Raw genomic sequence first — 27,974 nt, forward strand, 5'->3', positions numbered from 1 at the left:
CCCCCCCCCCCGTATTTTATGATCTCTCATACACACAACCTGGCTACACGTTTAGCACGTGCTTGTCTGCATGGAGAAGTTGGTCAAAGATGCAGATCTGATGGTGTTTCAAGAGTGAAATAAACAAAGTCCCAGAATTATGAAAAGAGTAGTGGTTGATCTCAGTTAAAGCATATGAATGAGCTGTGGGAAATTGTACCCAGAAAGGGGGAGGTAACAGTAACAGCTATGCTCTAGTTTTTTCTAGTGAGGTGACCATGGGATGTTTTTGTGCAGTAGTTATTGGTCACGTCAGTTTTTTCATTACTTTGGACCATACAGGTCAGAGAAGAATTTCCCTTTGGGCTTGGCATGTTATTACTTTCATCAACCACATTGTTGCTTGCCAGTATCACACTTAGCTTTATCATATTTCTTCATCAGCAATAATAGCAGAAAGTTGTATTGTGGGATGATAGAAAAGGCCAAGAAGGGGAAATGAACCTTGAAAATTCAGAATATTTTTGAAACTTCTATTAGTGGCCTGGGAGAGGGCACAGTGGCTAGAGGATTGGACTTTATGCATGTGGTCCTCAGTTTGATCCCTGGCATTACATGTGCCAGAGTGATGCCCTTCTGTCTCTCTCTCTCCTTCTCTCTCTCTCTCTCTCTCATTCTTTCTCACATGTCAATAAATAAGTACATCTTTAAAATGATATAAAACAACACTGAAAGCATGAAATATAGATATACTATGGAAAAAGTCATGTGTGAGAATTTAGGAAGCCAAAGCTAGTTCACGATATAGTAACTTTGGGCAAGTCCCTTGCTTCACTGCCTGAGTTGTAGTGGTTCATATCTGGGAAAAGGTGCTATTCCCTACCTTAAATATAATTTGAGTATGTCTCCAGAGTCAACTAAGAAGTTCCAGGATCTTTTTCTAATTATTTGTATTTGTTTATTATTGTATAGAGACATCCAGAGATCAAGAGGGGAGGGGGAGATAGAGAGGGAGAGAGCAGAGAGACACCTGCAGCACTGTTTCATAACTCATGAAGCTTTCCCCCTGAAGGTGAGGACTAGGGGCTTGAACTTGCAACCTTGCACACTGTAATGTGAGTGCTTAGCCAAGTGTTCCACTGCCTAAGCCCGCTCCAAGATCTTTGTAACTAGTGTTGTATAAATTAAACAATATTACTTTAATTACCTTAGCATTTGATATTAAAAGTGAAAACCAAATGAACAAAATAACTATGATTCATACCATAAAGATCCCTCTAATTCTGTACCCAGCTGTTAATGTATAATATAACATAGCCTGCAATTAAAGCAGTGATATTTTTAATAACAGAGCATTGCTCAGCTCTGGTTTATGGTGTTGCCAGGGACTGAACCTGGGACCTCAGAGCCTCTGGCTGCTACAATATAAATGACACAATCTCCCTGCCCCTAAAGGAGCGATTTAAACTGTTTTTTTTTTTCTTTCACTGAAGGAATGACTTGTTCTTCATTTTCTGTAATATTGCAAAAGACATTTTAGCCTTGCTATTTATCAATCCATTTTGAAAGTTGCTAAATCTTTTTCCAAGACTCAGGGTTTTTTCCATCTACAAGATGAGGGTTATAGTCCATTTTCCTTCTTCCAGGAGGTCTTCTTTATTTTTAAAAATGTTTATTCATTTAATAAGTGAGAGAAACACTCGTAAAGAACCCAGAGCAACTCTTTTATGTATGCTGCTTAAGGGATAGAACCTGGGAACCTACACATGGAAGTCATGCTCTCTATCTGCTGAGTTGCTGCCTTGGTTATCCATTTATAAGTTTATCATTGTTAGCTGGCCAGTAATCTATCTGGAAGAAAGACATGGAATATAGTCTTTTTCTTGACAGATTAGTGTCTTCTGCAACCATAGTTCGCTTATCTCATCTCCTTTATGGTTTAACAGACAAGCTAACTTATCATTTTCTCCGTGTGAGACAATTTGGTTTAATCACAGTCTTCTGTTCAGAGACATCAAGACTATCCACAGCTTTAGACATTGACTGGAATCTGCCATTGGTCTATCCTTCACCCCAAGGTAATACCATCCATAAGACACCCTTGACCTTGCTCCTGTTCTCACCTATCAGTGGTAGGGCAAAGCAGACAGAACCGATACATAAACAATTCTCACATGTATGCCTCCCATTTCCTCTAAGGGTGAATTAGTGAATTTCTTTTTTCTCTGTACCGCTATTGCTACAAGAAGTTAGGAAAAACCAACTGTTCTAGTACCAATTTATTTTTAAGGTTATTTATTTATTATAGAGAGAGGAGAGGAGAGAGTACCAGAGCATCACTCTGGCACATGTGCTGCCAGGAGGTTGAACTCAAGACATCATGCTTGAGATTCCAGTGCCTTACCTACTTCACCTTCTCCTGGCATATTATAGCATCAATTTCTTTCTTTTTAATTTTTTATTTTATAAAATTATATGTCAACATATGTTTGAATACACACCACTCCCACCACTAGATTTCTGAATCTTCAGTCTCCCCACTGCAATCCACCACAGTTCTCCAAAGGTTGTAGATATGAGCTAACCATTATCTCTACAACTATCTGTCCACAGTTATGCAATTGCCCCCTCTTTCTCATGATTCAGTCCTCTCCCCCCACCCCGCAAGCCACTCACGGTAACATAACTACCTATTGTTAATATTGCTTCACAAGACAAAAAAAATCTAAGTAGAAACTCACATACCCCTCTTTAGTGTCTAACCAGCCTATTCTCTGAGGATCTGTTAGTGAATATGTTCTTAGACTCTAAACACGTCAGATGACTGGGGCCACATTTGCTATTAAGGAAATTTCCCTAATTTCCCAAGTAAATCTTCTTAAGTGATGTAATGGGCTTACCACACTGACATTTGAAACCATGCTTAGAAAGAGAGATAATTTTTAAATATTTATTTTATTTATCATTTTAGAGAGAGAGAGAGAGGGAGGGAGGGAGAGAGGGAGAGAGAGGGGGGAGAGAGGTAGCGGGGCAGGGAGAGAGAGAGAGAGAGATAGAAAGACTACAACACCAAAATTTTCTTTAATGTGGTGGGAGTCGGATTAAACTTAAGTCCAGTTGTTTGTTTGTTTGTTTGTTTGTTTGTTTTTGGTAAGTTTACTTTTTTGAGATAATTTTGGTTTATAAGACAATGCATATTTTAGAAGTACGTGTTATGTGTGTTTACCTCTTCAAAATGTGTTAGCCTACCTACCCCCCCACTAAAACCTCAATATCCCACCACCAAAAGTTTATTTGATCCTTCCTTCCTTCCTTCCTTCCTTCCTTCCTTCCTTCCTTTCTTTCTTTCTTTCTTTCTTTCTTTCTTCCTTTCTTTTTCTTTCTTTTCTTTTATCTTTTTTCTGCTCTACCATTCTTGGAGGTTTATTTTATTTTATTCTTTCTGTGCTAGACAATGTTGTGAATTAAACTCAGAGCCTTGTGCATGCAAGGTGGGCACTCTACTGATGAGCTACCTCCTTGGCCTCTTAGACCTTTCTTGAGGAATGTAAGAGAATTTGATTATTGTCATAGAAAGACTGATTTAGTTGAGATTAAGAAGAAATATATCTAAGAGAAGAATACAGTCTATGTTATATTTTCAGACACTTGAGATGAGGTAGATCCAGGCTTTTTATAGAATCAAAAGATTTTCAAGTCCTGGGTCTTCTATGATCTTTCTGCCATCTCAGTTGGACCTTCAGTAGGAATTCAAGAGAGTGCATAGAACCCTGCTGTTCTCCTGAAGACTCAGCTCCCCAGCAGGCTTGTGCAACTGAAGATGGTCACAGTGCTGAAATGTTTTCTCCAGTAGTCCACACACAAGTAGACATTAGGAGGAGGTTTCTTCCTTATTATTGCCTCTTCCATGTATGAACTCTGGGCTCAAGCCTTGATCCCACATCAGAGCATCACACTAAGAGGGTAATCTCTGTGGATGGTAGAACAAGCGGGTCCTGTGGAATCTCTCCTCTCTCTGTCTCTCTTTATCTCCTTTCTCTTTCTCCTCCTGTTTCTTGACCTAGCACTCGCAGCCTCTGGAAGTCGGAGAAATTAAATTTCTTTTGATGGACTGGGGAGATAGCATAATGATTATGTAAAAACACTTTCATGCCTGATAAGGGATAAAGAATAGGAAAGCTATCAGGGGAGGGGATGAGATACGGAGTTTTGGTGGTGGGAACTGTGTGGAATTGTATTCCTCTTATCTTATGGTCTTTTCAGTGTTTCCATTTTATAAATAAAAATTATAAAATCAATCAATCAATAAATAAAAATTATAAAAAATATTCCTTCTCCAATTCCTACTCAGCAGCTATAGCTACTTTTATATAAATTCACTGCACTTTTGCCACCTTAAAGTGGGTCTTAGTTTATAACTGCTATTGCAAAAAATTACTCCTCACTAGGTAGTTGTGTTTATTTATTTGTATTATTATTTTTATCAGAGCTAGACTTCTATTTATTTCTCGCTTATGGTAGTGCTGGGGATGCAGCCTGAGACCCTTGGTGCCTTAGGCATGAAAGTGTTTTTGCGTAGGATCAATGGATCCTATCAACCCTTGAACCCTACTCCTCAGTCTACTCTTGATAACTTCAATTCTGAGAGCATAGGCTTATGTTCATTGGATTTTTGCTTGTTCCTTTGCTTTGTTTTCTATTTGCACACACACACACACACACACACACACACACACAGAGAGAGAGATGTATTTTCCTTTTATATTAGTCCCTTCATTATATCTTGTAGGACTGCTTTAGTGTTAGTGAATTCCTTCTTTAACTGTTGTTTCTTTAAAAATTCTTTATTCCTCCTTCAAAATTCATTGCTAGTAACTGGATAAAGTATTCCTGAATGGTAGTGTTTTCCATTCAAAACTTTGAATATGCAGTCATGGAAATATCTCAACTGGTATAGTTCAGGGCTTGTATGCTTGAGGCTCCTGGTTCAATCCCAAATGTCACATGTGTCAGAGTAGTGCTCTGATTTCTCTATTTCATATAGTTAAAAAATTAAAATAAAAATTTAAAAAAACATTGTATATCTCATACTAGTCCTTTCCAGCCTTTAGAATGTCTGTTGAAAATCACTTGATAGTCTTATTGTTCCTGTATTGTTGGCAATCTCACTTTCTTGTACTGCATTTTATATTCTCTCCTTTTCTATTAATTTTGTCATTTTAATTATTAATTGCCTTGGTGATCTTAACTTTGGATTAATTTTTCTTGGAATTCTTATGGCTTCCTGGATCTAATGGTCTAGCTCCCTCAGTCTGGAGAACTTCTTAGCTAATACTTCCTCAAATAGGAATGCTGATCCAGCAAGATGACTCACTTGTGAAGGCACCTACTTTGTGGTGCCTAGGTTCAGTCCTCTGGTACACCATATGGGAATAAGTAGCACTGGAGGGAAGCATTGGTGCTATGTGGTATCTGTCCTCTGTTTCTATCTTTAATTCTACTTGAAAAAAAAAATAATCCAGAGCAATGAAGCCCCAGAGACAACAAAAAAAAAAATGAGTTTTGTCCTTTTCTTCTCCTGGCACCCCTATGCTATGAATAAGATTCCTCTTGATATTGTCCCATAATCCCCTCATATTAACCTCACTTGCCTTACTTCTTTTAAAATTTTTTTATTATCTTTATTTATTTATTAGATAGAGACAGTTAGAAATGAAGAAGGGGGAAATAGAGACGGAAGGAGACAGAGAGACACCTGCAGCCCTGCTTTACCACTTGCAAAGCTTTCCCCTTGCAGGTGGGGACCAAGGAGGCTTGAACTTAGATCCTTGAGCATTGCAGCATATGTGCTCAACCAGGTGCACCACCACCCGGCCCCCTCACCTTCTTCATCTATTTGCTGGTTTGTTTGTTTGTTTTGAATGGATTACTCTACTAGAAGGAAACCAACCAGTATTATAGATTCATGTTTTTCCCCACTGGGTAAAATAGTGGACCTCTAGGGCAAGAAAGATGTGGACTTAAGTAATCCTCTAGTGGGGTCTGACACTAGACCCAGATCATAAGGACCATCATCCTGAAAAAGTTTTGTATTTGGAGGGAACAATAGAATCCAGGAGATGTAGCTTTAAAACCTAGCACTGAGGGAGTCAGGCTGTAGCGCAGCGGGTTAAGCGCAGGTGGCACAAAGCACAAGGACCGGCATAAGGATCCCGGTTCGAACCCCGGCTCCCCACCTGCAGGGGAGTCGCTTCACAGGTGGTGAAGCAGGTCTGCAGGTGTCTATCTTTCTCTCCTCCTCTCTGTCTTCCCCTCCTCTCTCCATTTCTCTCTGTCCTATCCAACAACAACAACAATAATAACTACAACAATAAAACAAGGGCAACAAAAGGGGAATAAATAAATTAAATTAAAACAAACAAACAAAAACCTAGCACTGTTACTCACTATGACTGAAAACTGGTCACTTAATCCATTCTAAGTCAAACTCTCCACCTTCTTCATGAAAATGATGTTGTTGGAGATAAATGAGATAATACATATAAATCAATGGTAAATGATAGGCATTTGTCAACCAAAAACACCTCTTTTCCTTTGGAGGAGGATAGTTGAAGAGATACTTCAAAAGAATCACTTCTCTGGCTGCTGTTCTGAGACCATCACCAGAGGAAGGGCAGGAGTTACTGGTTTCATAATAGGTTGTAAAGAACTTATGTGGTCAGTGATAGAATCTCAGGGTTGGAAGTAGTAGCAGAAGAGTCAGTCCATAGAACGTTAGAAGACCATGTTAATCCCGGATAGCTGATGTTCAGATGAAAGGTTAAGAAAGAAGACTTTTGGAAGCAGGAATGTTTTATCATTATTTGTAAGTAGATGGCACTAGATAAGATTATTGATGTCCTGGCCTCTGTGATCTCAGTTAAGTTTAAGATTAGGATCCAAGATACCTTGGTATCTTTCCTCTAGGGAAATTGTACACAGAACTTCATTTCCCAGGCAGCAACAACGTTTTATTTATTTATTTATTTATTTATTTATTTATTTATTTATTTATAAAATGGAAATGTTGACAAGACCATAGGACAAGAGGGGTAAAATTTTACACAATTTCCACCACCACAGCTCTATATCTCACCCCTTCCCTTGAAAGCTTTCCTCTTCTTTATCCCATGAAAGTAAGGACCCAGGATCATTATGGGGTAAAGAAGGTGTAAGAAGATCTGGTTTTCGTAACTGCTTCTCTGCCGGACATGGGTATTTGCAGATCGATCTGTACTCCAAGCCTATTTCTCTCTTTCTTTAGTGGGACAGGGCTCTGGAGAGGTAGGGGTCCAGGACACATTGCTGAGGTTGTCTGTCCAGGGAATTCAGGTTGGCATCATGATAGCATCTAGAACCTAGAGTTAATATATAAAGCAGAACAAATTGTTCAATAGTCAATAACCTAAAGGGAAGAATATAGCAAATGAGATTTGTAGTGCCAATTTTGGAAAAAGCTAGTAGGTCTATTTTAGGTATATTCCAAGGGGCTCATGACTTTTCTGGCTTTTGCCTGAGCCCGACAGTTAACATGCAGTTGAACCAAAGGTATTGCCTAGGAAGATGGTGTCAGAGTTGGAAAAAGGACTAGAAAGCTGAATCAGGGAAGAGAGTACCTCCCAAATATGGGAAAAGTGTATGCATATTGTTAACTGTAAACCCTATCGATTTGATCTGGGACTCATATTCATTGTAGGAGCCTGTGTAACCTCTGCATACCTATAGGTCTGAGCTCACATTCTGCGTTCATGGCTAGGAAGATTCTAGGCTGCACTAATTTCAGGACCCATCTTCAACCTTATTCGAGTGGTAGAGTATATTGGCCCAACTTCCCTTCAGAGAATGGAGCTATTGATCCACTTAGGAGGCAAGGTCCTATAGGGGCCCACAAAGGGTACACTATATTATTCCTGATGGAGATGACCAGTGACAGTGGAGACAGGGATCTATTAGAGATCTAGGCCCATCATGTCTGTGTGGGAATCTCGGGACTCTTTGACTAGGGCCCCGGGTGATCGGGTGGCCTGGCAGTAACCAAAAGAGTCATCATTAAAGTATACTGGTCTCTTTCCATTATCCAGCTTTTGTAGTCTTTACTTTGTCTGACAAGGTTAGCTCTGGAGTGACTGAGGTAAGTGAAACAGGAAGTAGGTGAGGAGGGTATCCAGGTCTAAGTAAAAACTATTTCATTAGGTACTTTATTGTGTCTTTTTTAGGTCTTTCTACTTGATCGCTGTGTTTTTATTGAGTCACTGCAAACTACTGTGCACTTTTGCTTTAAGCTGTATATTCCCCCCTAACTTATAGATACATGTGTACATAAGCCCTGTCTCATGGGCCCTGGTCTATACCTAGGTTCTGAGGCTTTGTTAGGAAGTGCACTACCCGAACTGGATTAAAAGAATCCGATGAACTAGAAAAGGTCTCACCAGAGTAATGAAGCTGGAAGACTGACATTCCATGCCTGACATCTCTGGGCACAGCCTGAAGTAAAACATGCCAAGGTGGTACTGGTTGCATTGATTAGGCTGGGATCAGCAGATGCAGTATCAATTGGTATGAATTGAGAGAAACATGCAGGAAAGCAAGCCCCCCTCAGAGGTTCTAGGACTGGGAGAAATATGGGTTTTATAGAGAACAGGGAAGGTTCCTGCTGTCTTAGGGTTTAAGAAGGCAATAGATAGTTATTGTTATAACCACATTATTTGAAATTTGGTTTACATTGAAAGCCCAATTGTTAGAATTTGCTGTATCATACAATACCTAACCATAATTTATGTCCTTTAATACTATTTACATATAGCTGTATCTTATAAAGTGGCACAACCAGTTGCTTCTGTTCCTCCCTGGTCTAAGATTATAAGTGATTTAATATTTCAAAGGAAAGACATTATTATACATGTATTAACAGTTTGAGCCACTGTTAAAATTCAACCAGATTACCAGTTTGAAGTCTTAAGTGCTTAGACTGAAGGAATATATATTCAGAACTGTGATCTGTGCATCAAAAAGTTTGAGACAACAACTTTTACCCTTCTTTCACCAAATTTTCTGTTTCTAAGCTTTTTGTTCTCTCACTGTTAAGTAAAATAAATTAAAATAACTCAACCTTGGGGCTGGGCAGTGGAACACCCAACTGAGTGCCCACATTAACATGTGAAAGGACCCAGGTTGAGTCCCCCACTTCCCACCTGCAAGGAGGAAGCTTTACTAGTGGTGAAGCAGGTCTCCATGTGTCTATTTTCCTCTCCTCCTCTATATCATACCCTGCCCTCTCAATTTCTTTCTGTCCTATCATGTAAAATAAAAAGAAAGAAAAAAGGAAAATGTGGTTGTTTGGAGTGACGGATTCATAATGTAGCCAGAGAGCCTCAGCAATAACTCTGGTGGCAATTAAAAAAATAATGACAACCCAGCAGGGCCAGGTGGTGGTGCACCTGGTTGAATGCACATGTTACAATGTACAAGGACCCAGGTTCAAGCCCCTAGTCCCCACTGCCATGCAAAGCTTCACATGTGGTGAAGCAAGTCTGCAAGTATCTTTTTATCCCTCTCCCTCTATCTCCCCCTCCCGTCTCAGTTTCTCTCTGTATCTATCCAATAATAAATACAAATATTTCTTTTTTTACTTTTTATTTATTTATTGGATAGGGACAGAGAGACATTGAGAGAGGAGGGGGAGATAGTGAGGGAGAGACACCTATAGCCCTGCTTCACTTGTGAAGCTTTTTTCCTGCAGGTGGGAACCAGGGGCTTGAACCTGTGTCCTTGCACACTGTAATGTGTGTACTTAACCAGGTGCACCACCTCCTGGTCCCAATGCAAATATTTCTTTAAAAAGAAAGAAAGAAACAAACAAACAACCCAACCTTCATTCCCATAGTTAATACCTATAGTCTACTCTACATTTGCATAGCTAACCCAACCTTCTTCTGCAAGCTTTATCAAAAGCAACTTTCCTCCTTAAGCTTCCAAAACTCTGACCCAGCCCTTTTCCTTGATTTTACTCTCAAAGTCAAACCATCTGTCTGCTGGTTTCCTTGTCTCTCTTTTCATATTATTCCACTGATGCCCACCTCTGAAACTATATACATGTTCCAGGAAGCACTGCTGATACAGAGCACATGCTATGCCTGTGATTAGAGGGCATCTTTATTCATATTCAGGTCAGCAAAGATTCTCCACATTGCTAAAGTGGAGCGACCCAAAGCTCAGTCCTATTTCTACCACTAATTTGCTATTTGACTTAGGTAGATAGAGCCTCTTTGGGGGTTTTATTTGCATAATTCTTAGTAGAGAAGATTATTCATCACTAAGATCAAAGTTATCTCTAGAAGTTAAAGATACTTTTAGAGCCTTGGGTATAACTCAGTCTGTTATAGCCGAAACGTCCATCTTCCATGCCTGAGACTCCAGAGGCTGTAGGTTCAATTCCTAGGCCAACTTACAGCAGAGCTCTAAGATATGGAGCTCTAAGGGTGGGCATTGTGTGGAAATGTACCACCTCATCCTACAGTATTGTCAGTATTTCCATCTTATAAATAAACAAAAATTTAAAAGTAGGTTTTTGGGGGAGTCGGGCTGTAGCACAGCGGGTTAAGCACACGTAGCACAAAGCGCAAGGACTGGCATAAGGATCCTGGTTCGAGACCCCGGCTCCCCACCTGCAGGGGAGTCGCTTCACAGGCAGTGAAGCAGGTCTGCAGGTATCTATCTTTCTCTCCCCCTCTCTGTCTTCCCCTCCTCTCTCCATTTCTCTCTGTCCTATCCAACAACAATGACATCAACAACAACAATAACTACAACAACAAAACAACAAGGGCAACAAAAGGGAAAATAAATAATAAAAAAGTAGGTGTTTGGATAAGAACATGAATTTGAACATGAATTTGAACTACCAATGTCTCGTATACCCAACCAGAATCAAATTACTAATGATACCTCATAGATGAAAAGACTGTTCAAGGTTACATAGTTTAGTGCAGCAAAACCAGTATTCAAGCCTGTATATAGGTCTGGGAGGACTCAGTTAAACTCTTCCTCCTTTCTGTCTTCTGCTAGTCCCAGAGCAATTACCGAGAGCCAGTTTACTGCTTTCTGTACTGTGTCAGTCTGCCTCCAAATTGTTCACCTCTTCCCCAGCCCCCCCAAGAAATTAGTGGTCTTTACCCTTCCTAGGAAATTGCAGTGATAGAAAACAGAAAGCAAGAGATTTGAGAAGGCATATGGTTTTAGGCTTTATGGTCCCAGTGGATTAGTTTTAAAGTCACCGACATTTGATGTTTATCTTATCAATGTACTCACACCAGTACAAAATGGCATGTATACACACAGAGCCATTGCAGTTTCGTTTGTAACAGAGTAAGATTTTAAACCACTATCCATCAATAGTGACTGCTTAAATAAATCACATTACATCCATAGAGTGGAATGCTGTGCAATTGTAAAATAAAAATGAGGTAGCTCAGTATGTAGTAATATTTGAAAGTGCTCCATGACATCTATTAAATATAGAAATCAGTATACAAGTCTTTGTACATAGAATGCTATGATTTCTGTGAAGAAAATTGGAATATATGCATATGTTTTGCATAAATTTAAGTGTCTTTTGACCACAACTAGTTAACATAGGTCTTTGTTGTTCTGTTTGTCAATAAAAATAATTAAGGTAGAATGATTCTCCACATCTGTATTTTATTTCACCAATAGAGATTTGGGAAATGAATGATTTTTCTGTAGTTCTTCCTTAGCACAAGGAACAGTGGGAAGGATTTGTAGCTATAGTGGTTGCAGACCTGAGTAGTAGAAAGACTTGACTCCTTAATGCTAGGGCTATCAAGAGGTTTCAGTTTGGTCATGATTCTCTTGAATTTAGCACTGAAAGTTCTGAGAAACCTGAGACAGTTGTTCACCCTGTTCTTCCTCCTGCTACAGTCTTAAGACATCCAGGCTTGCTAGTGTCCAGGAAAAACACTTCTAGTAGTGGAATGAAGGGAGCTGTGACACAGTTAGATGCCCCCATCTTTGACATGGTAGGCATATGCTCTGCAAGTTACCCTCGCCTAACAGACAAGAAGATTGAGGCTCAGAGAGGTTAAGAGGTTTGCCCAAGGTCACACAGCTAGTAAGTGCTGGAGCCAGGCTGTCTGCCTCCTGCCATGTCAACAGGACCTCAGGGAATGTAAAGCTTTCAGTGAAGCAGCAAGCCTGGCCTTTCTTAAAGCCTAAAGCACCCAAGTTGCATTTTAACCAAATCAAACATCATCGCTCTGAATCAGTGTTGGCAGAGCTGTGCTAGGAAATGACTTTCTTTCCCATCACCCCACCCCCAAAACAAAGAGAACAACTGTCCTAGGTTTGGGCCTGAAGGAGCCATCAGTAGAAAGATGGCTTCCCCAGCTGCATGCATTGTGGCAGTCTGCTTCTTACTTGAGGAGAGAGGACCTACTCACTCACTAAACTGACCCAACTTCACTCCTAAGAGCAGTATAAGGTAATGATACAGAGTTGTCAGCTAATAATAGGTTGTGATGCATGTTGTGATACCTACTTTTTGGCTGAATGGGGGTAGAGTTCAAGTTGGCTATGAAATAGGGAATCCTTTTGCTAGGAAAGGGGAAAACTGCATCCATGAAAAGCTCACTGAGTCATGGAAAAACAGACAGCAGATAACAGAAGCTTTGAGGACTTAGGAGAAGCATAGGGAAAGGTTGCAACAATGGCTCTATTTGCCCTCCCCCAGTTAAACATCAGACAAGGCAGCTGCTGTTTATGAATAGGCAAGTAAGCTGCTTTGCAAAGCCTGAGGTGTTTCATAGAAGATATCTTATAAATATGAAGGAAAGAAATGTTTTTCCTCACTTTTTGGCAATAGTTATTAATGTTCTTATTAGTCATTGCCTGGAGTTCACTGCTTTGGGGAGGGAAGGGGGGAGGGGGAGAGACAGAGAGAGAGAGAGAGAGAGAGAGAGACTCTGGAACTTCCTCCTGTGTGGTGGGAGCCTCATAATTCTTTGCAAGTTTATTGGTCCCCAGCAGGTAAAGGTTTGTTTGCATGTATGTAATTTTATGTACTTGAGGTAAGCCATTGATTGAATGGTTTTTACCTTCTGCTTGCTTAAACTGTCATTGGGGGCTGCTTATCCGGTTTTTAAGCAAACAATGGTTTATTTAAAATTGATAGGGTTGGGAAGTGAGTTACTTGAGGGGGGGCAGAAACCACATCAAAAACCTACAGGAACTTTACCTTCTCCCTGCCCAGGCTTAGAAATCTATAGAATTTCTGACTTGGTGGTACAAAGCCTGTGTTTAGAACTTAAGAAACTCTTACACATCTGCCTAACATTTTCTCTCTACTGCACACAAATCATATCAATATTTATCCGCTCCCAACTTGGTAAAATAGCTCTCAAATGTATAAACTTCTCACATACAAACTCTAAATTCATGTACTGCAGCCTCTTCTAGTGATAATACACACATCTCACTCACATCGACCTCTGGAGAAAGTAGCAATAGTTACAGTCCAGAAAGTGTAAACTGATTGTGGATTAACTTTGGCCTGAACAGATGTTTTGTTTGGCCCTCATACTTCATTTGATTTAACTAATTAGCTCCCAGCAATTCAAAATCATGACACCTCACACACTTGTTAGCCTGGATTTCCAGTTTGCCATGGAAAAATGAGAAAAGCTGTTAACACTGACTGGTCAGTATTCAATTATAACAATCACCTAAATTTTATCAACAACTGTACTTGGACTTTCCAGCTATCCTGCTAGGTTTGACTCTTTTGTTACCAAACAGCCTCCTTTAATTTTTTCTTTTTCTTTTTTGCATAAAATGTTTTATTAGAGGGATTAATGGTTTATAGTGAATACAGTTGTTGATACATGGGAAAAACTTCTCAATTCTCTGCAAGACACTGTCACCTCAGCCTAAGCTCTCCTCTGCCATCATGCACCAGGACCTGAAAGCACTCGCATCCAGAGTCCTTTGTTATAAAGGCTAATAACCAAAATAGATAAAAAGCTCATTAAAGGGAGTCGGGCTGTAGCGCAGCGGGTTAAGCGCAGGTGGCGCAAAGCACAAGGACCGGCATAAGGATCCCGGTTCGAACCCCGGCTCCCCACCTGCAGGGGAGTCGCTTCACAGGCAGTGAAGCAGGTCTGCAGGTGTCTATCTTTGTCTCCTCCTCACTGTCTTCCCCTCCTCTCTCCATTTCTCTCTGTCCTATCCAACAACGACAACAACAATAATAACTACAACAATAAAACAACAAGGGCAACAAAAGGGAATAAATAAATAAAATAAATATAAAAAATTTTTTTAAAAAAAGCTCATTAAACTCAACAACAAAGGAAACAAATGACCCCATCCAAAAGTAAGCAGAGGAGATGGATAAAATAGCCATCAAGGAAGAGATTAAAACGGCCAACAAACATAATGAATAAAGCTCCAAGTCAGTGATTGCCAGAGAAATGCAAATAAATACAATAATGAAATACCACTTCACTCCTGTGAGAATATCATGCATCAGAAAGTACAGCAACAATGAATGTTGGAGAGGTAGTGGGGGATAAAGGAACCCTCTTGCACTGCTGGTGGAAATGTAAATTGGTCCATTCCCTGTGGAGAGCAGTCTGGCGAAGGTTAGAAATGAAGAAATGAACCTATCCTATGGCCTGGCAATTCCTTTCTTTTTTCCTTTTTTTTAATTTTTATTTTTTATTTTTTTTAACCAGAAGACTGCTCTGGGTTGTGGTGGTACGTGAAAGCTCCCCCCCATTTTAATTGTCTCCTTTTAATTTATTTATAGAATATATATATGTATATATCAATTTTTATTGGGGGATTAATGGTTCACAGTAAATACAGTTATTGGTACATGGTACTTTCTCAGTTTTCTGCAAAACTCTCTCACTCCCAGTCCAGGTCCTTCTCCACAATCATGCACCAGGACCCAAAAGCCACCCCCACCCCTTGCTTTACTTTGGTACAATACACCAAACCCAGTCCAAGTTCTGCATTGTGCTTCCACTTTTCTTTTTAAAATTTTTTTATTATCTTTATTTATTTATTGAATAGAGGCAGCTAGAAATTAAGAGGGATGGGAGTGGCAGAGAGGGAGAGAGACAGAAAAACACCTGCATATCTTCTTCACCACTTGTGAAACTGTCCCCTACAGGTGGGGACTGGGGGCTTGAACCCAAATCCTTACACACTGTAACATATTCACTCAACCAGGTGTGCCACCACCAAGCCCCTTGTGCTTCTACTTTCTGTTCTTATTTTTCAGCTTCTGTCTATGAATGGGATCATCCCGTATTCATCCTTCTCTTTCTGGCTTATCTCACTTAACATGTTTCCTTTCAAGCTCCATCTAAGATGAGGTAAAGAAGGTGAATTTATTATTTTAATAGCTGAGTAGTATTCCATTGTGTATGTATACCTCACTTACTTAGCCACTTATCTTTTGTTGGACATCTAATTTGCTTCCAGATTTTGGCTATTCCAAATTGTGCTGCTATGAACATAGGTATACACAGATCTCTTTGGATGAGTGTATCCTATTCCCTAGGATTTGTCACCAGGAGAGGTATTACAGGGTCATTAGAGGTCCATTTCTAGCCTTCTGAGAATTCTCATACTGCTTTCCACAGGAGATGAACCAGTTGACATTCCCATCAGCAGTTTAGGAGGGTTCCTTTTTACCCACAACCCCTCCAGCATTTGTTGTTACTATCCTTTCTGATGTATGATGTTCTCATAGGAGTGAAGTGGTATCTCATTGTTATATTTATTTGTATTTCTCTAATCAATAACTTAGCATTTTTTCATATGTCTGTTGGCCTTTTTAATCTCTTCTTGGGTGAATATTCTGTTTCTATCCTCTCCCCAGTTTTGGATGAGGTCATTTTCTTTTTTGTTGCTTTGGTGAACTCTTTATACATTTTGTTTATTAATCTTTTATCTAATGTATGGCATGTAAAGATCACCCATTCTGTAAGGAGTCTCCTTGTTTTGGGTGGTAATTTCTTTTGCTGTGCAGAAGCTTTCCTTTTTTAAATGTTTAAATAATATTTATAGATAGGATAGAGATACCCAGTAATCCAAAGGGACAGGGTAGATAGAGACAGAGAAATACCCACAACACTGCTTTACCACTCACAAAGCTTTTCCCCTACAGGTGGGGGCCAGGGGTTTGAGCCTGAGACCTTGTTCACTGTAACATATGCATTCAACCTTGAGCTTTACAATCTGATGTAGTCCCATTTTTCTATCTTCTTTGCCATTGAATTTGTATCATTAAAGATGCCTATAAAATTTAGAAGGAAAAGGGTTCTCCCAATATTTTTCTCTAATATTTTTATAGTTTCTGGTCAAACATCCAAGTCCTTGATCTATTTAGACTTTACTTTTGTGTTTGATGAAATGTAGTGGTTCAGTTTCATTCTTCAACCCAATTTTCCCAACACTATTTGTTGAAGAGACTCTCCTTCCTCCATTGAATAGTTTGAGCCCCCTTGTCAAAAATTAGTTGTCCATGGGTGTAGTGGCTTATTCCTCTCAAATATATTCCACTGGTAAGTGTGTCTATTTTTGTTCCAGTATCAGGAAGTTTTGATTATAATAGCCCTATAATATTGTTTGAGATCTGGGACCATAATGCCTCCAGTCCTGTTCTTTTTCTCAGGATTGCTTTGGTGATACTAGATATTTTCTTGTTCCAGATAAACTTATGTATTATTCTGTTTAAAAAAAGTGGTGGGACCTTAATGGGGATTGCATTAAATTTGTATATGTCTCTGGGTTGAATAGTCATTTTGATGATGTTAATTTTCCAATCCATGAACATGGGATAGATTTCAACTTCTTTTATCCTTTTCTTTCCTTTCCTTTCATTCTTTTTCTTTTTTCCTCCAGGGTTGTTCCTGGGGCTCAGTGTCTGTACTACAAATCTACTGATTACCATGGTCATTTTTTCTTTCTATTTGTATTTAACAGGAAAGAGAGAACCTGAGTGGAGGGAGATAGAGAGGAAGAGAGAAAGATAGACACCTGTAGACCTGCTTCGTCAATTGTGAAGCACCCCTGCTGCTTTTTTGAAGCAGGGGCTCAAACCCAGCTTTTTGAGCTTAGTGGTATGTACACTTAACAAGGTGTGTCATTGCCAGGCCACTTTAAAAAAAAATTATTTATAAAAAGGAAACACTGACAAAAACTATAGGATAAGAGGGGTACAGCTCCACACAGTTCCCACCACCAGAACTCCATATCCCATCCCCTCCCCTGATAGCTTTCCTGTTCTTTATCCCTCTGGGAGTATAGACCTAAGGTCATTATTTGGTGCAGAAGGTGGAAGGTCGTCTGCCCAGAGAAGTCAGGCTGGCATCATGGTAGCATCTGGAACCTGGTAGCTGAAAAAAGAGTTAACATATAAAGCCAAACAATTTATTGACTAATCTTGAACCTAAAGGCTACAATAGTGCAGATGAATATTTGGGGGTCTCTGTTTTATAGATAGCTAGTAGGCCTATTTTAGTTATATTCCAAAGGCCCCACGACTATACTAGTTTTTTTTTTTTTCCAAGCCTGAAAACTGATATGCTGGTGGACCCAAGTTATTGTCTGGGGAAATGATGTCATGGATGGAAAAAGAGCTAAGAAGCTGGTTCAGGGAAGAGAATATCTCCCAAATATGGGAAAAGTGTATAAATATTGTTGACTGTAATCCCCATCAATTTGATCTGGGGCCCATATTCAGCTTAGGAGCCTATGTAACATCTGCATCCCTGTAGATCTGAGCTCACACTCTGTGCTCATGAGTAGGAAATGTTCCAACCCGCCCCAATTTAAGTACCCATCTTCCTCAGGTAGTAGACAATATTGTCCAGCCTCCTTTCAGAAGATTGAACATTCTCTACCTTTGTTGGTCCACATTGAGGGCAAGGTACTAGGGGGCCCAACAAAGGGGTCTATTGTGTTTTTCCTAATGGAGATGACCAGTAACAATGAAGAGAGGGATCTTTTAGAGGTCTAGGCACATCATGTCTGTTTGGGAATCTCAGGACTCCCCAAAGTGGTCCCCAGAAGTAAGGGTGGCATGAGGCCATTTCTTTGTAGCTTTTCTTATTTCCTTTAACAGTGACTCATACATTTCAGTGTACAAATCTTTCACTTTTTTCATTAAGTTTTTCCCAGATATTTTATTGTTTTCACTGCTATAGTGATGGGACTGATTTCTGGATTTCTTCTTCTGACTCTGAGTTTGCATCAAGGGATGCCACCAACTTTTGTGTTAATTTTGTAGCCTGACACCTTACTATATTATCTAATAATTTCCAGGGCAATGAACATGAAGGTTCTAAAGGGCCTACAAATGGCTCTTGAGTTCATGCAACTTTGTTTGACTCCAATTTTTGAGACTCAGAATGTACCTATACTTCCTTTAGCATTCCCAAAGGTCCATCAAAAATGCTTAATGGGTGCTCATAAAATATGAATAAAACACTCCACAATTATTTTGTTTTACATTTTTTAGAATTCATTTTTCTTTTATTAGTGATTTAATATTTATTCACAAAATTACATTTCAGCAGGGGTATAATACCACACTGTCCCCACCACCAGAGTTCTGAATCCCCTATCCCTCCATTGTAAGCCACTGCAGTTCTCCAAAGGTTGCAGATATGGGTTAACTGTCATCTCTACAACTATCTATCTACATTTGTACATAATTACCCCCTTTTTCTTCCAGGTTCAGTCCTCTCTTCCCTTCCAAGCCATTCATGACACTATTGCTACATCCAAATGTCCCTCCCTTTTCCTCCTCTCTCTCCAGGTCCTGATGGAGCTGGAGTTCAGGGCCCTTTGAACCTCTTTCTCTTATCACTTCTCCTCCACTGGGAGTCTGATCAAAATTGTTTTGGGGAGGCAGAAGGTAGGAGTTCTGGCAGCTGTAATTGTTTCTCTGCTGGACTTGGGCACTGGAAGGTCAATCCATACCCCCAGCCTGTAAGAATTCAATTTTAAAATGTTATTGAGGGAGAGATCATAGCACTGCTCTTCTGTGTTATGTGGTACTGGGATCAAACCCAGGGAGGGTTTTATGTGTGTGAAGCATGCATACTACAGCTGACTCACCTCTCTTACTTTTATTTTCTTGACTGTAACAAATGCCTGGACATACTAATGGAATAAGAACCAAAATATATTTTATTACATATTTATTAATTAATGAGTGTGTGTGTGAGAGAGAGAGAGAGGACCAGAATATTACTCTAACAAATTCATTGTTGCGGACCAAACTTGGGACCTCTTGCTTGCAAGTCCTATACTCTATCACTGTGCCAAGTTCCCAGTTATGGAACTAGAGTTCTGATAAGTGTGTGTGTGTGTGTGTGTGTGTGTGTGTGTGTGTGTGTGTGTGTGTGTAGCAGGCTCACATGGCAACAATCTGCCAGAACATCTACTAGAATCTCAGCTGCTCCTTTCAAACAGGGCATCTGACTCCAACAGACATCTGACTTTAGGACTCCAATCTAATCAATCCTTACTACTGTCATTCTCTCAAATATATACACATTTATCACAGTTACTAAATTCTCTGTTCAGTTTTCCAGGATCTGGGAATTTTATGGAGGAACAAATCTCTCTTCTTGTTTTCTCTTAAGTACCTCACCTATCACCAACCACTAAAACAAACAGAAGGAGTGGGCTGGGCAGTGATGCAACCATTAAGTGCACATATCACCGTGCACAAGGACCCAGGTTCAAGCTCCCAGTCCCCATCTGCAGAGGGGATGCTTCACTAGAGGTGAAGCAGGTCTGCAGGTGTCTATCTTTCTTTCCCCCTTTCTATCTCTTCTTCCCTCTCAATTTCTCTCTGTCCTGTCAAATAAAATAAAATAAAATATAAAACAAGCAGAAGAAGATAGTTGGATATGGCAGAAGCATCAAGAGAAAGTAATTGAAATTAAAGGAAGCTTTAAACTGAAAATGGAGGAATGGGAATCATTCAACTCCAAACTGTAAAATGAGCCGTTATAAGAAGACACAGTATGTGACAAAATTAAGCATAGTCACATTTGGTAATTGACAGAGGAGAATAACTTGGGAAAGGGACAGAAACAATGAGTCTAATTTCATTTATATGAAGTTGGAGCAGTTAGGTTTTTGAACTTAACTTTTCAGCAAAAGGAGGGGGTGTTAAATGTGACTGATTAGGTTTCATAAATCCTTGATGGACAAATACATTACACAGAGGTGAGAAAAAGAAAGCCAAATGCCATCATTAGGAATGTATACTATAAGCCAACTGAGCAGAGAAAATAATGAGACAATCACAGTGCTTAGACAATTTTTTTTCCTTATTAGTGATTCAATTTCAACAGTTTCAATGTGATTTCTCACTCTCCCTGCCACATTCCCCCCTCCTGCAAAGAACTTCTTGCTCCTTGTATTCTGACTCCTTGACATTATTCTTTGACAAGCAGCTCAAAACTGCTACCTTGAAGCTATGGAGATTCATCAAGAGGATAAAATTCTGTTAGACTGTTCGCAAACTGAATTTTCAATTTACATACAAATATTTGTCTACCAGTACTATTTTACTAGCTAATTAAAAGGAAGGTGTAGGGGGTCAGGCGGTAGCGTAGTGGGTTAAGTGCACATAGCACAAAGCGCAAGGACAAATGTAAGGATCCCGGTTCGAGCCCCCAAAGGGGGAGTTGCTTCACAGGCGGTGAAGTGGGTCTGCAGGTGTCTTTCTCTCCCCCTCTCTGTCTTCCCCACCTCTCCCCATATCTCTCTGTCCTATCCAACAATGAACAACATCATCAACAACAACAATAATCACAATGAGGCTACAACAACAAGGGCAACAAAAAGGGGGAAAAGGGTCTCTAGGAGCAGTGGATTCATGGTGCAGGCACTGAGCCCCAGCAATAACCCTGGAGGCAAAAAAAGGAAGGTGTAATAAATGTGTATTGGGAGGGGGAGGGAATGGGAGTAGCAAGGATTGATTAGATTGGAGTCCTAAAGTCAAATGGCTACTGAAGTCAGGTGCCCTGTTTGAAAGGAACATTTGCAGTTCCAGTTCCAGTAAATTTTCTGGCAGACTGTGGCCTTGTGAGAATGCAGGTACACTCTTACCAGGTATTCTGATTCTTTACAACTCTTCTGACGTTTCACATTACATTAACTAGTTTAGAAATAAGGCAAACACCAGGTAGGCCAAATAAAAAAAAAATCTCCTCATCACACAGTGGTGAATTCTACTTCACATGATGGATAGAATAAATTTAAGATAGAGACTTGATTTGATGATTTAACTAAGTGTAACTCTTGACCCATTAAGAATGGATTGTATTCCATCTTTGCAATCGTTAATACTTTTTCCAAATAGCAGTATTGCATGCTAATTTGTATCTTCTAAATGTGACCAGAAATTTCCATTATGGTAATAGTAGACAGGTGTTTTAACAAGTCACTGGAAAGCTAGTGATAAGACTATGAGAGGTTAAAAGGAAGTCATGAAGAGGTAGTTCATTTCTTGTATGTTTTTTCTTCTTGGGAGATTAATGGTTTATAGTTGACAGTAAAATACATTAATTTTTATATATGTAACATTTCTCAGTTTTCCACATAAAAATTCAATCCCTACTAGGTCCTCCTCTGCCATCATGTTCCAGAACCTGAACCTTCCCTCCACCGGAGTCTTTTACTTTGGTGCAGTACACCAACTCCAATCCAAGTTCTGCTTTGTATTTTCCCATCTGTTCTTATTTTTCAACTTCTGTCCATGAGTGGGATCATCCCATATTCATCCTTCTCTTTCTGGCTTATTTCAGTTAATATTAATTCCTTCATGTTCCATCCAAGATGAGCAGAAGAAGGGGAATTAGCCATTTTTAATGGCTGAGTAGCATTCCATTGTGTATATATACGATGATTTATGGGAGTCAGGCACTAGCACAGCGGGTTAAGTGCAAGTAGCACAAAGTGCAAGGACTGGCGTAAGGATCCTGGTTCGAGCCCCTGGCTCCCCACCTGCAGGAGAGTCGCTTCACTGGCATTTAAGCAGGTCTGCAGGTATCAGTCTTTCTCTCCCCCTCTCTGTCTTCCCCTCCTCTCTCCATTTCTCTCTGTCCTATCCAACAACAACAACAACATCAATAACAACAACAATAATAACTACAACAACAAAGCAACAAGGGCAACAAAAGGGAGTAAATAAATAAATATTAATATATACATATATATATATACTACGACTTACTCAGCTGCTCATATGTTGATGGACACCTGAGTTGCTTCCAGGTTTACATAAGTATACACAATATTTTTATTATCTTATTTGGTCATAACTCCCTTGAAGACTTTGGTAATAACTACTGCAAGGTTGTTGTTGTAGAAATGTTGTTCATATACTTATGTGTTCATGCTGCTCCTCTCCACATCCTACCAGAAACTGAGGTGTACTGAATGGTTCCTGGGCCTCCATGTATTCTAAGAAACTTAGAATCTGTATCATCCTAAATGTGTTTTCTAAAGCTAATCAATTCATTTTACTGATTAAACTAACTTCCTTGTGGTTTTGACATTTTCAGAATGAGCTAACTTTCTTGTGATCTTGGTGGGTGCCATTTTCCCCCAGATATGTGCCAGCAGTAGAATATCCAAATACCTGAGCTTGACAACATAGAAAACAGATGATATGGTCTTAAAAGTGGATATAACTTAGTCAACCCCATGCTGTACTTCTATTTTTCAGAAAATATTGAAGGAAGGACCTTTGCTGAAGAACTGTAACTCCTTCCAGAGATGGAAACTAAGATATTTTCAAGTTCGAGGACAAAGACTCTGCTTTGCACATCATCCTGCAGTAAGAGAATATATAGAGTATATTTTCTCTGAGCTTTTGTCAGTTGAGTTAGTGGGCAGGGTATCAGGAAATATTTGTGACATTAAGATGAAATGTGAGATGTACTCATCTTTTAAGTTGTCCTTTCCCTTTCAATTCTTATTACCCTACCCTTACATAAATTTCTCAACTATTTTATGTACCCATAACCCATAACATAATGTGCAGGGTTCAGTACAAAATGAGAATATCTGTCTCCTTATTCAGAAAACAAGATAAAAGTACTTCTGAACACACTAAAATATAAAACAATTATTTGCCATAGCAGATCTTATTAATTCTTTCACATGATTTTAAGTAAATGAAAACAATTAAATTATGAGTAATGTTATCATTCATCTATGGGTAGTATAATTCCGGTTTTATGTATTGTATTCTGATTTAGATTAGTGATTTAATAGTGGTTTACAAGATTACAAGACCTGGGGATATAGTTCTATACTACGTACACCACCAAAGTTCAACCCCCCTAACAATAACCACCATAGTTCTCATAAACTCTTAAAGACAATTTGGCTCCTTCTTTTCTTCCCTTCTTTATAAGTTCATATGCTTCAATTATCTGTATTAACATACGAACAAACTTTCTGATAATTATCTTTCACTTCCTTACTTCACTATGCACACCTCCAGTTGCAGCCATTTTGTCCCAAAGGACACAAGATCATCATTTTTAACTGGAAAAATGAACAATTCCAGTTATAAAAACAAATATAAGAATATTTCACTCATAAAGAACCAACATTATATTATGTGTATTTAGTTGTTTATACATGCTTATACATATATATGTAAAGGATATATATATATATATATATATTACAAAGCCAATATATAAAATTTAGCTGTATGCAAAACTAGTTCAACAGCTTTTATTTCACATCTTGATACTTACACAGTCTACCAATATTCTTTAATCTTGAGAGAAAGGAAAAAAGTACTATGCACTGTCCTGTCACCTCCCTTCCTTGTCACCATTTTGGCATAAATGATTAACTAATATAATAAGAGAAAAGAGAGGAAATAGAGGTTCTTGATTTTTCATGTTTGTTCTGTATCTTTATTTTTTACCCTTTGCTTTATTGTTTCGCACACGCCCTTTACCTTGTCCCCATCCTCCAACCTCTTCTCTTCAGGTAGCTTCAGTTTTGTTTATCACTGCCAATGTCTTGTCTTTTAAAAAATATTCTTTGTCTGCTGGTCAGCTTTATATCACTGTGCTGTACACATAGGTGAAATTATATCCATTTTTCCCTTATGACTTTTCTAATTCATATAATCCATTCAAGCTCCTTCCACTTTGCTGATAGTGGCAAAATTTTATCTTTTTATCGTTGGATAGTATTTTATTGTATCAATATACTATATCATCTTTATTTAATAATCTTACAGATGATTTGGACACTTCACTTGCTCCCAAATTTTAGACATTATAAATAACACTCCAATAAAACCTGGGGAATGATAAAACTTTTAGTGTTGATGACATTGTATTATTTAGATAGATACCCAGAAGTTGAATTACTGGATCATGTGATAGCTCTATCTTTAATTTGAAGCTCCAAATGATTCTCCTAAATTATTAGACCAATTTTCATTTCTACCATGTGCATGTGGGTTCTTTTTAAAAATTTATTTGTAAAATGGAAATACTGATAAGACCATAGGGTAAGAGGGGTACAATTCCATACAATTCCCAGAGATAGAACTCCGTATCCCATCCTCTCCCTTGAAAGCTTTCCTAATATTTTTAAATATTTATTCCCTTTTGTTGCCCTTGTTGTTTTATTGTTGTACTTATTCTTGTTGTCATCGTTGTTGGATAGGACAGAGAGAAATGGAGAGAGGAAGGGAAGACAGAGAGGGAGAGAGAAAGACACCTGTAGACCTGCTTCTCTGCTTGTGAATCGATTCCCTGCAGGTGGGGAGCCGGGGGCTTGAACCGGGATCCTTATGCAGGTCCTTAAGCTTTGCACCACATGCACTTAACCCACTGCGCTACTGCCCGACTCCTAAATTTCCTAATTTTTTTATCCCTCTGCAAGCAGGGACCCAGTATCATTATAGGGTTCAGAAGGTGGAAGGTCTGGCTTCTGTAATTGCTTCTCCACTGAACAACTGAACATGGGCTTTGACAGGTCGATCCATACTCTCAGCCTGTCTCTCTCTTTCCCTAGTTGGACAGGACTCTGGATAGGTGGGGCTCTAGGGTATATTGGTGAGGTCCTCTGTCTGTGCAAGTCAGGTTGGCATTATGGTAGCATCTGGAATTTGGTGGCTGAAAAAGCATAAAGATTTAAAGCAGAACAAATTGTTAAATAATCCAGAACCTAAAGGGAAGAATATAGCAGATGAGATTTGCAGTCTCCATTTTGGAAAAAGCCAGTAGGTATTTTAGTTATATTCCAAGGGCCCATGACTTTACTAATTTTTGCCTGAGCCTGACAGCTAACCTGCAGGTGGACCAAAGGTATTGTCTGGGGAGATGGTGTCAGAGTTAGAAAAAGGAGTAGAAAGCTGAATCAGGGAAGAGAGTAGCTCCCAAATACGAGGAAAAATATATAAATATTGTTAACTATAAAGCCCATCGATTTGATCTGGGGCCCATATTCAGCATGGGAGCCTGTGTAACTTCTTTATCCCTATAGGTCTGAGCTTGCATTCTGTGGTCATGGCTAGGAACATTCTAGGCTGCACTAATTTCAGGACCTATCTTCCTCTAGTGGTAGAGTATGTTGGCTCAACCTACCTTCAGAGAATGGGGCTGTCCCTGCCATTGTTGACCCACACTGAGGGCAAGGACCTATAGGGGCCCACAGAGGAGTGAATTATGCTGTTTCAGATGGAGATGACCAATGACAGTGGAGAGAAGGGTCTGTTAGACGTCTAGGCCCATCATGTCTGTGTGGGAATCCCAGGACTCCCTGTCTAGAGCCCCAGATGATGGGGTGGCCTGGTAGTGACCAAAGAGCCATCATTAAAGTATGGTGGTCTCTTGCCCTTATCCAGCTTTTGTAGTCCTTACTTTCTTTTCCTACACCATTTCCAACACTTGTAGTTTGGTTTTTCATATATATTAGAATGCTGTTACTTTTTTTTTCTTCTGTGTTTGAAGCATACACTGGTTCTAATAAAAAATGTGCTCTCTCAAGACTATCAATTCCCCTGCTTATCCAGGCATAAATGTGATACACTGAACATCCACAAATACCCATACATGATGAATCCACAAAAATAGATAAGAAATCCCATTCTCATAAGTATCTTGAATGCAAATGCAATGACAGTTCATGGGGTGGAATACATATTATCCATATTTTCTCCTTCTAGTGCATGATGCATTATCTCACTGAACTTAATTTACAAGACACAAGTTCAAAGATAAAAGTGTTCAGGATTTCAAAAAAAAAAAAGTGTTCAGGATTTCAAGATTGAAACAGTTGATTATTACACCAAGTGAAGTGCCCTTTTACACACAGAGCTCTGAAGAACTAACTGCACAGGATACATACAATGGATACATAATTGTATCCATAGGACTTTTGTTGCAACCTTGTTTTACCCACTGTGTAAGGAGATTCAGACATCAAAGTGGGTGGACCTTGTAGCAAAAGTTTCCAGTTGATAAAATAGAAGTTGATGATGATGATGATGATGATGATAAAATGCCAGAGGACAGAGGACCTAGTGGGGGTTGTATTGTTATGTGGAAAACTGAGAAATGTCATGCATGTACAAACTATTGTAATTACTGTTGATGTTAAAACATTAATCCCCCAATAAAAAAATAAAATAGACTTACCCCAAATTTGATTTAAACATAGCTTTTAGAAATCCCAGCAACTTTGTAAAGAGAAGCACTACTTAAAAATAATAATGAAGTATCCAGCCTGTCTCTGGGTTTTTGTGAGAACTATAGTAAGTGATCACTGAGTATGGGGGAGGGCACAGACTTGTGGTGATGACTGCTAAATAGAACTATACCCCTATAATATTATAAGCTTATTGTCTTGTAAACCATTATGAAATCACTAGAGAAAATATTTTTTAAAATAAAATAAAACAGAAGCTAATAATACCTCTCTTTCTACAAAACATCTAGTTAGGCCATATTCCATGAGCTTAAACCCTAATTTTTGAAAATTATGAACTTCCCAAACCTTTCTACAAATATACATAAAAGTCCTAGTGTGTGATGGTGGAAAAGGACCCAAGTTGGGTGGTGGCGGTGAGAGTGCTTTGCAGACACCTATTATGGGAAGATGAGAAATTTTATCTACATGCCAACAATTGTACCATAAGCCATCACCCCCCTGATGAAATAGTAGTATATATATATATATATATATATATATATATATATATATAACCATTTTGGTAACAATTACATTTTGGTTTACTTTGATTTGCATTTTGTCATATAATATATTGGCAAAAAAATCATACTGTATAAATCCCAGTATTCAAGCCAAAGAAATGATTGGATTGTAACTGCCAAAAATACATATTGCATGTGTGTATTGTATTTTTGCCTCTTAATGGCTCTTAGCTTCATTAACCAGATGGTTTCTTTTTCCTCTCCTTATATCTTTCCAGTTTGCACGCTTTGACACAATCGATCTGTCTCAGGCTGCTTTGGCAGAAAGCAGCTGCAGAAACCTTTGCCACAGTTTTTGCGTAAGTATAGTTGGAAGTGATCAAATGGGCAAGGGGTGGAAACTATCTAGGAAGCAGTGTTGATCTACCCATTCATTGCATCCTTATAATACCCATTTGCCAAGTCACCTTTGATCCTAAAGTGTGTCTAGGCATTCACTTAAATGTACATCACAAATGACTGCTAAATATTATTCATGAAAATATTTCTTTATCATCATACTAATGAGGGAAATATATGATCCTGTAAATCTGAATAGGTTTGGAGATGAGAAGGAGTGACAATCACAAAAATCTTGTAAAACACCACATCCTGACCATGTTTTATTTACTTCTGCTACATCCTCTTTATGGCTGTGTCATAGTCCTGTTC

General features: G+C 39.0%; 1 protein-coding gene across 1 annotated transcript in view; it reads left to right on the plus strand.

The window, feature by feature from the left end:
• Positions 1–27,974, plus strand: part of DGKK (diacylglycerol kinase kappa) — a 235,778-nt gene that overhangs the window by 46,454 nt on the left and 161,350 nt on the right. The window contains exons 2-3 of the mRNA XM_060183573.1: positions 22,796–22,906; positions 27,542–27,622. Coding sequence (XP_060039556.1) covers positions 22,796–22,906; positions 27,542–27,622 — 192 coding nt within the window. The remainder of the gene's footprint in view (positions 1–22,795; positions 22,907–27,541; positions 27,623–27,974) is intronic.

This window comes from Erinaceus europaeus, chromosome X (assembly GCF_950295315.1).
Source record: "Erinaceus europaeus chromosome X, mEriEur2.1, whole genome shotgun sequence".
Taxonomy (NCBI): Eukaryota; Metazoa; Chordata; class Mammalia; order Eulipotyphla; family Erinaceidae; genus Erinaceus; species Erinaceus europaeus.